General features: G+C 33.1%; 2 protein-coding genes across 5 annotated transcripts in view; both read right to left on the bottom strand.

The window, feature by feature from the left end:
* The window catches only part of LOC148619377 (cyclic nucleotide-binding domain-containing protein 2-like), a 43,422-nt gene extending 42,471 nt beyond the window's left edge, over positions 1-951 (bottom strand). The window contains exon 1 of one of the 4 annotated variants that reach the window (XM_088579221.1): positions 882-951. In XM_088579221.1, the coding sequence (XP_088435347.1) occupies positions 882-908 (27 nt within the window). In that variant the 5' untranslated portion in view covers positions 909-951. The remainder of the gene's footprint in view (positions 1-881) is intronic. The other 3 variants (XM_088579219.1, XM_088579220.1, XM_088579217.1) reach the window with 3 other exon arrangements.
* A 3,291-nt stretch (positions 952-4,242) lies between these two features.
* LOC148619376 (E3 ubiquitin-protein ligase RING2-like) lies at positions 4,243-10,063 on the bottom strand. The gene is made up of 4 exons (XM_088579216.1): positions 9,616-10,063; positions 7,634-7,920; positions 7,280-7,342; positions 4,243-5,591 (listed from the first exon to the last, which is right to left on the bottom strand). The coding sequence occupies exons 1-4, from the start codon at positions 10,029-10,031 to the stop codon at positions 5,398-5,400; spliced, it is 960 nt and encodes a 319-aa protein (XP_088435342.1). The 5' UTR covers positions 10,032-10,063; the 3' UTR covers positions 4,243-5,397.
* Positions 10,064-12,711: the final 2,648 nt, after the last annotated feature.

The following is a 12,711-nucleotide window of genomic DNA, read 5'->3' as shown; positions in this document are numbered from 1 at the left end:
TACACATGAATGGGTCAATGAAGTCAAGCTGTGATATAACCAGTAGATCTTTGTAGAAATACTACTTAAAGTGCTTACTGATTATTATAATAATTTGAAAATAAATAAACATGTAACTATTGACTCCAAGTAATTTAATGTTAGCATTCGCATAACTACAGGGCTAGTCTACTCATACACACCGAACATTGAGAGAAGCCGGCTGTTTTTTATCTAAGCGCTTTCTCAGATGCTTGATGTTCTGTTCCACTTTCGAATAGTGGCCGTAATACGACGTGAAAGGGTGGTCTGTCTTTATCAAAAGGGGGGGGGGGTTATGACATATGTTGTAGTATTGTTCTAGTTTTATTCAAGATAAACAATTGTATAAGCTAATTAATGGGGATGTAACTGGTTAAAATCTAATTTACATATACACAAAATAAACAAAATTCTGATCAAATGCTGTAGTACTCTTTTTACATAATTTTTTGCAATCCTCACCACTGCCTCCCTGATATTATATTAAATTTCTGATTCTTGCAGTTTACTGTTGTACTATAAAATTGACCTACCATTGTTCTAAATTTGAGAGCAACATCTGCATTTTCGTCGTGGCATCCGCGATGAAATAAGAAAAAAATGTTATTGAAACTAAATCAGCTGTCTTCTTTGGGCTACAAGAAGTTTTGTAGTCACTTTCTCGTTAAATATAGAAGTACTGTCATCATTCAGCAAGTATAAAGCCTCTACAGTATATCGACGACGCCAAAAATATTACGCTAAGCTACTCTTTAGACCAGTCACTATGCGCCCATTTTCCCCTGAAGTAATTCCAAAACCAATATTTTGTTCCCAAGAAAAGTTCCAAATCTACACAAGTGAAAAATAAATTGTCTTACCCTTATGCACCTCTGTGATCTGTTCATAATTCGGTGTTGACAAACACATATTTATTTGAGTTAATTTTGTTGGCCAAATCTATTGTATCCATGACAGGGAAAAGCGTGGACAAAAATTGTCATAAAACTATTGTATAAATTACTATAAAATTTTATCAGTAAATCACTAGATAAAAACTTAATCATGATATTCTTTTCGTTATTCTCCTGTTGTAAAGAAAAGACAAGAATTAAAATATTTAAAACACCATTAAACAATTATTTTACCCTTTTTCAATCAAATGAACAATATTATCAATTTAAGGGAAGACGCGCCCAGAGATCCGAACCATCAACGTTTGGTATCAACAGAAGTGTCAGGGAATGACTATTGTTATTCAATCAAAAGTTGTTTTTTTTTTATAACTGGTGAAGAGATAGCATTATGTCTAAACAATATTCATATTACTTTTATCGAAACAAACGTAATATGCGATTTTGTGTAACTACCCGGTATAAGGTTTAACTAGGGTACTCAGTGACTGCACCCCAACAGAGCTCACACAGAAAGCGGTTCTTATGAATCAGAATCGCTCACCTTGATGTTATATCAATATATATACAACAGCAATATGGTAAGGATTTTTACCAAAACAGGTTTATCTTTGGAACTTTTATGGCAACTTAAGATTTTTCAATAGTTTTGAATCTAAATCCTAAATTACCTGGGAACCACATTTGTTCACAAAAATATGCTTTCTTCAAGACCAGTAATCCCCAAAAGCTAAGTATATAACAGTTGTTTGTATCAATCACAAATAAAGCTTGTCACTGATAATATATTTATTCGTGATAACTTAAACAGTGAACAAACTTTAAGCAGTTCAGTATCATTAAGCATTTTTGTACCATTTTAGGCATGGGATTCACACTAAATAAGGTAATCTTCATAAATTTTGAAATATTGTACAGTTAGGAGCATTTTCCCCATAAGGCTATGAACAGTGTCATTTGAGAGATAAAGATAACAAAAAGGCTCCCAAGAGCCTGAATAGCTCACCTGGTTCAATCTTGTCTATCGAGGGCAATAAGTTTAACAAAGAGTTGTCCAACAATTTTGACTCAAGAAAATTTTGGTAGGACTTATCATAAGGATCATTTCAGCAATTGAAAGTTTCTTTCTATTCATTATAGTTTTCAAGATATTGGCCGAAAACTGTAAAAAAAAAACCCGTCTTTTTTCATCTTTCAAGGGCAATAACTCTTACAAGGAGTCGTCTTACAACTTTGATCCCTTGGAAACTTTTGTAGGACGTATAACAAGGATCACTTCAGCTACTAAAAGAATTTGGCTAAACCTAACGGTTTTGGAGATATAATATGCGAAAAAAAAAACAACTGTCTGACCCCTATTTTCTATTTTTACCAACGGAAGCCATGTTTTGGACAGATCAGAAACCCCCACAACAGTTCTATACACAATACCCCAAACAGTTCTATACACAATACCCCAAGTAACATTCATACCAAGTTTGGTTCCAATTGGTCAAGTAGTGTCAGAGGAGAAAATAACATTGAAAATAGCAAAGGAAAAACATCGGAAGGGCAATAACTCCAGTATGGCATAACAGATTAAAATAAAAACTTGATCACAGATCAAAAATCCCAACAGTCAATTTGAGTGGGATACCCTAAGGTACAATATGCCAACTTTCATTGATTCTATAAAAATGGTTTTAATGAGAAGAGTTTCAAAGTTGTTCATGCAAAAAATGTTTCAGGGGCCGTAACGCCTACATCGAATGATGAATTGTTTTGAGAATTTCGGCATTTCGTAATTCTGAACAATAATGTACTGCCAGGATTTTGCTAAAGGCAACAACTTTTGAGTCATAAAAACTGCCTTCTCATCCTTATATTCTATTTTTAGTAACAGGGCCATATTTTTTCATGGATCAAGCATCCCAACGGTAATTTTGTGTGGGATACCCTAAGAACAAATATGCCAACTTTCATTGAATTCTGTAAAATGGTTTTTAAGGAGATTTTCTAAGTTGTACATACGAAAAATGCCAACAAGAGGCTTCCTGGAGCCTGAATCGCTCACCTGGTTGAATCTTTGCCTTTCAAGGGCATTAACTCGAACAAGTTGTCCAACAATTTTGACTCAAGCCGACTTTGGTAGGACTTGTCATAAGGATTATTTTATCAATTGAAAGTTTCATTCTATCTATTATATTTTTGGCTGAAAATTGCAAAAAAAAATAATGTTTTCAATTTCGAACAAGAATCGTCTGAAAATTTTGATCCCACTAACTTTTATAGGCCTTATCCTAAGGATCATTTCATAAACTGACAGTTTCATTCTGTCTATCATAGTTTTCAAGATATTGGCTGAAAAAAAAAACAAACATAATTTTTCACCTTTCAAGTACAATAACTCTTACAATGAGTTGTCGGACAACTTTGATCCCTAAAGACTTTTGATAGGCTTATAATTAGGATCATTTCAGCAATTGAAAGAATGTGGTTTATCCTTACAGTTTGGGAGATATATGAGCAATACTTCTGACTACCCTTTTGTTGTATTTTTAGTAACAGCAGCCATCTTTTTTTTTTCACGGATAAATAACCCTTACTACAGTTCTATGAAAAATACCCAATGGAACATTTAAGCCAAATTTGATTCCAATTGGTCAAGTAATGTCGGAGGAAATTTTTGAAAGAAGTAACATAAAAAAAATGGCAAAAAAATGGCAATAACCCTAACATGGCTTCATAGATTAAAACAAAAATTCCACCATAGATAGATCTCATCATGCTGAACAATTTTACCGTCAGAATTTGGCTAAACCTAATGTTTAAGAGATATATGCGAAAAACTACTGTCTGACCTCAATGTTCTATTTTTAGTTGTTGGCAGATGACGAGGATGAAGGACGCCAAGTGGTGGCAATAGCTCAAATGGCCTTCGGCCAGATGAGCTAAAAAGCCATTTCAGGGGTCGTAACTCCGACAACAGTTGACAAATCAATTTGAAAATTTCGGCATAGGCCTGTCTCTTGATGCTCAACAATATTACCCTGTACCAGAATTTTGCTGAAGGCATAGGTTTTTGAGTTATTTGCAAAAAAATGCCTTCAGACCCCTATGTTCTAATTTTAGTATAGGCGGCCATGTTTTTTCATGTATCATAAATCCCAATGGTCATTTTGTGTACAATACTCTAAGGAACAATCATGCCAAGTTTACATCCTGTCGGTATAGTAGTTTCAGAGGAGAAGATTTCCAAAAACTTGTCCACGACAACAATGGACACAGAATGATGGCTTAAGCTCAATTGGCCTTTGGCCAGGTGAGTTAATAATAAACAACTGCAGCAAATTTTTAACATTTTATTATACAACGAAGAAGTAATATAAAGCACCTTCATCACCACTCATGCTCCCTCTTACACACTCACACCTAGATAAACAAAAAATCTTCCATACATGTCCACGTGACAAAAAACCTTTCATTAGAAACTTGACATAACTGCTGCCTGTTAAACCTTTAAGAATATTTCATCCATAACATTCCTTATATAAAGGGGCATATAAATGCTTTAACACATTCTGACAAGCAAATAACACTGTTACAATAAAAACAAGCATCATCTTTATCTAAATAATTCAAAGATCAGTGCAACTAAAAATGCTATCCTTTTTTATTACTGACAAAAAAGTTGCACATCTGAACATTATGATATCATGTACCAGGAAGGTCTAGGATAGTCTTATAAGTCTTGGTAACTGTGTCAAGTTTAATATTGTTACATTCAAATGTTAGTAATGTTTAATGACCCACTGAAATTTGCAATTGGCCTAATGCATGGCATATTTAGATAGATGCAGATAAGTTTATGATCTTACAAACAATACAAATATTCCTCCCAGTGAAAAGAACTGCACAGACTAATTTAAGTTTATTGTTGCCATAAAATTGCCTAAAATATAAATTCATACACAAACATGGGCAGCATGTTGATATTTTTAAGGCATATGCCTCAATCTTTAAAATCTCCTTTAATTTGTCAACTACCTTCCCTAGTACTTGTTAGTTTGCATAAATCCTTTTCAGTATGTTTCTACAATTCCAGCTGCAGTGACTCAGTGATAGGGGAAGGCAGAGACCATGGGCCATATGCCCATTGAAGCAGAAAATGGCTCATAAAGTTACAGGATTTCACTTAGAATGTTGATAAATGGCCCATTAACATCTTGAATATTTGTAATAAATGCTGAAGTTGGCCCATCTAAATAAATTCTTTCCCTACCACTGGTGACTGGAAATCTATACATGTAGCAATGACATTGTACCTTCCAATGACATTGAATCATTGTTTATAACAAAGAAATTAAATGATGACAGACAGATAAACAATGTCATTCATTCAAACTAACATACAATATGACCTTCCACTAACACAGCATGATTATGATAAATGCAAAGATACAAAGAATGTGAAGCACTATATGTTCCAAAGTTTTCCCTGTCATTACAATGGTTTATTTTCTGATTTCTTTGGTGAAGAGTCAGTGGGTTGATTGGCAAAGAACATTTCCATGGGTTTGTTTATCCTCCAATACCTTTCATTGACCTGATGTAATGTCATAGAGCCATTCAATGCTGTGTAGTTTCCAGGTGTACTTGCAATGTAGATAACATAGTTGGTCTCCCCTCTACTTTTACCTGTCACAAAAATGATAGATTGCAAAGGAACATAATTTCAAATTTGGATTAGTGAAAAGTATCAAAGTGCCATTAGCACTGGAGGTCCTTTTATACTTGTGGAAATTGTAGCATGCACATGATTTCAAAAATTACATGATGTTACTGTAAAATAAAACCATAAATAAGCATTTCTAATAATAGAATTGTTACTTCTAATATCTTTTGAGTAAGTTTCAATCTTTACTACTGACTTCAGAGATATAAACTGTAGATCAACAAGTCTCCAACTTCACACACACTTACAAATTTTGTTTCATTCCACCTATTTACACATATTTGTAAAGCTGCATTAGCTGTCATTTTCTTAAATTTTTGTTTCTGTTGAAATATGCCTTAACTTTGAACTATTTCTACTAAATTGTACTTTTCCTGTATAATTTCATTTGATATCCATAAATAAAATGCATTAAATACATGAAATAGATGTCTGTATATTTATTGTCTTGCAATACAAAAAATTGACCAAGATAAATTTGTATGCATGTGACTTCTGGTGACCTTAATCTGCCCATGTGCTATAAAGGTCGCTCCTTTAAAAAAAAAACTGATTGCAAAGCGAAAGTAGTTAATCAATGTCAAGGAAGACCAACAGACTCAAGCCGTAAAAGAAAAAGGTCGAATATAATGCAAGAATCCTTTTTATATTTACGTATTGTGATATAATGTGGCACAAATATGGTCATTATTTATTTGAAAACTAATCAAGAAGTAGATGAAATGAAATGTAAACAAGACATGTGCGTAACTGTGTAATCGTTATTGTTTTTTTTTACCAAGGTTAAAGTATTTTTAACCCTGGTGAATGTCCTGTCGGCAATTTTCAGAAGTAATGGTGGAAAATAATTAGATCAGAGCTATCGATCTTCTTTGATTAAAAAAAGTTGTTTTTACAAATTTACTTGGTTAAAATTACTTCACTTCCTGTTTCTTAGCCATAACATATTAATAAAAGGATTATAATTTTTACTAATAAGTGTTTTAAATGGAACATGCTTAACACATTTAATGTTTCTTGACACATTCTGCAAGAACTAAATTTCCTAATGTCCAAAAAGAAGTCCCTCTGATATTCATTTGAAGATTAGATCTTAACTTTATTTGCAGCTATGATAAATTAGCTGAATAAATGCCTATTCCATTTTCACTGGTTTAAATGATATAAAAGGAATCACATTTGGACTACATTTTGTGTAGTGTTCAGAAACAGTAAGGAAGTTTCATCTGATGAACCAGTGACATAAGATATCATGAACCTAAAAAACTTTTTGGTATAAGGTAATTAATTCCTTGAAAATAACTGCTAGATTTCATCTAACAAGAATATTTTAACCCACAATTTTTGTTTACAGCTGATATTTTCTGGTATACTGTGCTTCAAAGTCAAAATACAAAATTATTCAGTACTACATGTATAAAGAAATTGATATTATACATATATTTAATGACAGTAGTTTCTGACAGAAAATCTACCTAGGCATAGCTAATGCAAATACATGTACCTGTAAATTTCTTATCATGTCTGTTCAATATAAATGGAGTTAGAATGCTATTTGTATTTTTAAAATAACTCATATTATTAACATTAATAAAATGTACCACACTTTTGTATATTTATATCTAAAGATCAGATGCACACAAGTACTTACTTTGTTCTCCTTTAGCAGCATCCAATGATAGTCTGATAGCAAGGTATTTGGACAAATGATCAACTAAAATGAAAAAATCAGAATCAAACAAATAAGTCAATGGCACTGACTGTCTATATGCATGATACATGTATAACATCTTTTACTCCAGTTTATATAGGCAAAGTCAATTTTGTCATTCAAATCAAATCCATAGGTTGAGAAAATAAATCTTATTGACATGTAGGTGCTGATGTAATATTTTTTGTTGTTGTTTATTATTCAGTGGAAATTACTTTTTGAGTCTTGACAATTTCATGTTTGATTTTTTATGATTTTCATGTATTATATATTTATTAAACATTGTATTATTACCTGTTGCATTGGCTGTTGTCTTTATAAATCTTGTCTGCAACGAGTCTATATTTTGGTTCTCATTTGGTAAGGGTCTGAATACTAGTTCTATATCACTGGCAGGTAGATCTGGGACAGGTTGCTCACCATCTGAATCCTCTGCTGTTTTTGAGCGTTTGAGAGGAGTAGCATCATTGGATGTTGTACTTGCAGTTTCTATCTTAGTTAGATCAGGTTCAGTCTCATGCTTTCGCACTCTAACTCTCTGAGCCCTGTTCATTGCCTGCATCCTCAAGCCTTCTTCTATGCTGTAATTATAATAATTTCCTCTAATCATTGGAAACAAAAATGTGTGGAACGTTGAATACATGTAGGTCATTGATTCAATGCAATCACAGTTTATCTGGAGTTTTGTCAACATTAGTTCAACAGTTCTTTACAGTATCGGAGTTAAAAATAGTAGCCTGCCCGCCAGCCTCTGACTGGCTATTTTTTGGCAGGGCTGGCTAATTTTAGCAAATATTCATATAGCCATATACATGTAGTAAATATATTGAAAAATTGAATTCAGGACTGGCTGGAATTTGAGTGAGTTTCCTACACTGCCGTATCCATATCCTTTAAAAGGAGTTAAGCACTATACATGTAAAACCCTATCATTTTACATTTTGTATTAACAAATTGAGAGAGGTGTCTTGTCAATTTAAAACTTCCTATTTATAATTACTTTGGTTTTATTTTTGTTAAAGATAAAAAATCAATAATTTACGGACCTCCTTAACGCCTACTAACTTGCATAACACAATGTTCTGAAGAACACTAAATAATCAAGTATTATTTTGGTATTCTCCATTTGGGTGGAATGGCTGATGCTACACATGAATTTGATTGTTTCATCAAAAGTATTCGATTACGTTGGTTGGAAATAGCATGGCCAAATGCTGAGATGGAAACATTCTTATTTTTCAATTGTAAATACATGTACATGTATCTTCAATATACTGGTACAGATGTATTATTCAATAGCACAGAATTAACTCTTCTAGTCTTTAAAAAATTGTTTCAGAGAAGATGTTATAAATACAGAGACCTATAATTAAAGAGATAAGAAACTTTTTAATTAGCCAGTTTATTGACAAAATTATCTCACAGCAGAGAACGAGATTCCCTGACCTTTCCACTTACTTATTAAATTACCTTTTCCCTTTTTGATGAAATCATCTGAAATAATTGTAGCAGATGCCAAGAAAATGTAAAAATGGAAAACTGAAGATTTTATTCAGCTACATGTATCTTTTTAAAAAAAAAGGTTGTGATAGTTAAAGTGAAAATACATGTAATGAATTTAATTTTGAATTATTTTCATTTTTTTTTCATAAAAATCAGGGGTAAAAAACCTGTTTTCAAAACTTCTTTTTTGTTTTAGTTGAAAAAAATATGTTGTATAAATATGAAGCTAAGATATTGTAGAATGGGAAACTGGAAGTTTTATTTTAATATTTGCAATACTTTTTCAGTTATGGTAATTTATAATGACGTTGTCATCGTTGATTAAGTAAGTAATAGATCATGTTCCCTGCTTCCTGTGAATATGAGAATTCAGTTAAGTGCTTATATATTCAATTTCAAGTCTATGGATAAATACAACAAATTTTAAAAGTCTGAATTAAATTTTAGGGTTCTACAATGTATGTACATGTAAAATAAACAAAGTTATGAAGCATCACCTTTCTACACCTTTGAGATATCAAAATGCCTGGATGTTAGAAAAAATAGAATTCTAAGCATTTATTAATAACTTGAGTTCTTTTTGACATTCTTAGTCCTACATGAATTTTGTATTTTACAATATTTCTTAATTTAATTAAAATTTAAAATATATATACAGTGGTTCAAAAGAACTACTGCTATGAACTGTATTGTAAAAAAAATAACATGGTTGTAACTACGAAAAGTTTTGTCCTAATAATGACAACCCCAAAAGGGATGTTTCATGAACATACCTGTGAGTGAGTGACGCACTGCTGTGTTGCTTATTAAGTTTGGCAAGTACTCTTTCTTGGTGTGCTTCATACTCATCTCTACTAGGATATATTTTGGAAATCAAGGCGTCAAAATTTGGATCAGGTCTAAGAGAACGCTTTGAAACCAATTTCTTCCGGCATGTGGGGCATTCTTTATTGCCACTTCTTAGTGCGGTGATAATGCAATCTTGGCAGAAGCGATGTAAACACTCTTTTGTTGTCATTGTATTTTTCAGCATGTCCAAGCAAATTGGACACATTAGTTCGCTGTGTAAACTTCGAGGAGACACTGCTATTTCCGTATTATCTGTTATTGCCTCCTGAGGTGTCCTATGGAGCTCATATAAACTGAGTTCCCAAGTTTTGTTGGGGGCATTTGTCACTTCGTTCGCCATCTTTGCGGTTTACGGAAGTAATGAAATGACATGCGCACTAGACGGTTGTAGGGGGCATTCCACAGTGTAGTTTAAACACGGCACATTATAAAAGATAAGAAAACTTTATTTTGATTCGGCATGTCAATAAATATAAACACCAGTCCTATTTTAAGGAGCTTTTGACCGAATATAAAACAATTACATAACATAAAACAAGGCAAGAACACATACACACCAAGCAATACACATTATGAAGCACAAAATAAGCATTGCATGCAATTAAAACATGACAATATAGCAGAGAACTAAGCATATAAGTATAAAAGCATGCAGAAACTAAATCTAAAGCAGAAGTACTATTATTCAAGCAGAAGCCATACAAAATCGTATAGCTAAAATAAGCATGATATATAACAGAACGTTACCTGCATGCTGAACAGCGACATTCCGAACCATTCCAGGATTGAATTAGGCTCTTGAAATGTGAAAAACTGATTTCTGTCCTGAAATGGTTGGGAAGGCTATTCCGGTGTTGCCGCAGCAAATTTAAAATTTTTTTTACCGTATCCGCTTGACAACCGGACAGAACCGAAAGTAGCATTCACACTCTTCACGTTGACGTACTCCCAAACAGTTAGAGTGGGGAAACGCTCTCGGACCCACGTGGGGTCTGGGAATAGGCCAGAGCGTCAACAGAGCAACCCAGTCGTTAGTAGGACATACTCTGAGTTCTTCGGTCAGGTGGCCCGAAGGCTCGGCTCCGCTACCTCCAACTACTAACAGACATCTACTAACACAATCCCCGCAAGGGGCGGTCGTGCGAGATCAAACCACCAATCGGGCAAAGTAGAATTTTTCTGCACATTCACGTTCTTTTATGTTCCACTCAACGTCTTTTTATCGATCTCATTTGAATAGGGAATGTCAGTTTTTGCTTTCAGAAGAAAATTTGACAACATAAATAAGAAACCCTCAGACAGACCTGGATGATGTTTTATGACAATCCAACCCGAGGCAATGCCAAATGAACCGTTATCATTATTTACAAATAATTATAAACATTAGATTATTTTGTATTAATATCAGTTTAATTCAGTAATAATACTTGATCATAAATCATGAATTAATAATCATTTAAGGCGAATACGTGTACTAGCTAATAAAACGTGTATATATATATATATATATATATATATATATATATATATATATATATATATATATATATATATATATATATATATATATATATATATATATATTAAAAAATAAAAACAAACAGACTAACAAATAAAACTATAATGTGTGCATATTCTTTACAAAAAATTATAGTTGTAGAGGGAAAGCCTTTGAAAACTTACACAATTATTATTGTAGATGTTTTCGTTATAACGAGAATGAATATGGTGAATATGTCGAAGAGACAACAAACCCACTGGGTTGAAAAATATCAGTTCAAGGCCACAAATGAGTCTTCAATGAAAGACGAGGACGCCCTCACACCACAGAGCAGGCTGTGCTTACAATTTGATTTGTTATACTAAATGCTCACCTCTACAACTTTCCTTTCATCTGTGGCAACATCCCTTCAGCACCTGCGTATTGAGATTCATATCACAACTCGATCATGCGTTATGCCAGAGCTTGCTGTAACTACACGTATAGGCAGACATTTTGGATCGCGCTAGATTTCTTAAAATTAGGCTTCATGAACAGGGGTATGTACCAGATTGAAGTCATCACTACAGAAGTTTTATGGTCGTCATTATGAACTCGTGGATCATAACGGTGTATCCATCTGCACCATAAAACCGATTTGTTCCGCATGTCATAGTTTTCCTTTCCACTTTCGTCTACTCCGGACTTGACTTTTTATTAGCAACTCGGTGGGTGTTTCTAGAAAAGCAGAGGACGCCTACCCTACCGGGGCACCTGGTTCATTGCTCCCAGTTTTAGTGGAGTCCGAGTAGATCATTTACTTTCGTAAGGTAGTATTTTTATTATTTTATATTCTTTGTTGTGTGCGTCTGTTTTACCTGTATGGTCTTTGCCCCTTGATTATATTCTTTTGATTTCCGCTAGATTCTTGGTTCCCTTGACTACTCTCTCCCCATACTTATTCCACTTATACCTTAATTTCTGCTCTTAAAAGATACTCTTTTTTTTAAAGAACTAAAGCAATAGAGAACAATGTTTCAAAGGGAGATTATTCGTAGAAATTTCATATCAAAACATGATGGGTATAAAAAAAAAGTGCGTTTTCTTTTTGTCTATTAACAAACACTTACAGAAATCAGTTAAAACTTGAGACAGTAACACATTTTCTGATATTTAGGTATGGTATTGAATATAATGGCAACTTTAGCTTGGCCATAAATACTTAGATGGAAAAAGCGAGAAAATCTCGTTTTTAAATAATAAAAAAAAGACATTAGGTCTAAATAACCCATGTAGACTACTGGAAAAGTAATTTGATTCATTAGTGACTCGTATTCTTTAAGCGATGTTTGGGGCATGCATTCTAAATTTAAAAATTCAGTTTCATACGAAAAACTACACATAAAATGTCTAAATTAAAGAAATACTAGGAGTTTACTGTAAAGCATAACGATGGATGTCGTACTGAACTAAATAGAATCCTACTTAAGAGTAAAGTATCATACGATAATTTTCTGAATCGCATAATTAATTAGAGACA

The sequence above is a fragment of the Perna viridis genome, chromosome 4, assembly GCF_037379345.1.
Source record: "Perna viridis isolate PV_CMFRI_1.1 ecotype Kerala chromosome 4, ASM3737934v1, whole genome shotgun sequence".
Lineage (NCBI taxonomy): Eukaryota > Metazoa > Mollusca > Bivalvia > Mytilida > Mytilidae > Perna > Perna viridis.
The sequence above is the reverse complement of the archived record's forward strand: the minus strand, read 5'-3'. Positions and strand labels throughout refer to the sequence as shown.

Excerpts from the sequence above, each read along its gene's own strand:
- LOC148619376 (XM_088579216.1), bottom strand. The coding sequence starts at position 10,031 with ATGGCGAACGAAGTGACAAATGCCCCCAACAAAACTTGGGAACTCAGT. Across the intron at positions 7,921-9,615 it reads AGTGCGTCACTCACTCACAG|CATAGAAGAAGGCTTGAGGA; the intron begins GTATGTTCATGA and ends TTATAATTACAG. Across the intron at positions 7,343-7,633 it reads GACAACAGCCAATGCAACAG|TTGATCATTTGTCCAAATAC; the intron begins GTAATAATACAA and ends TTTTCATTTTAG.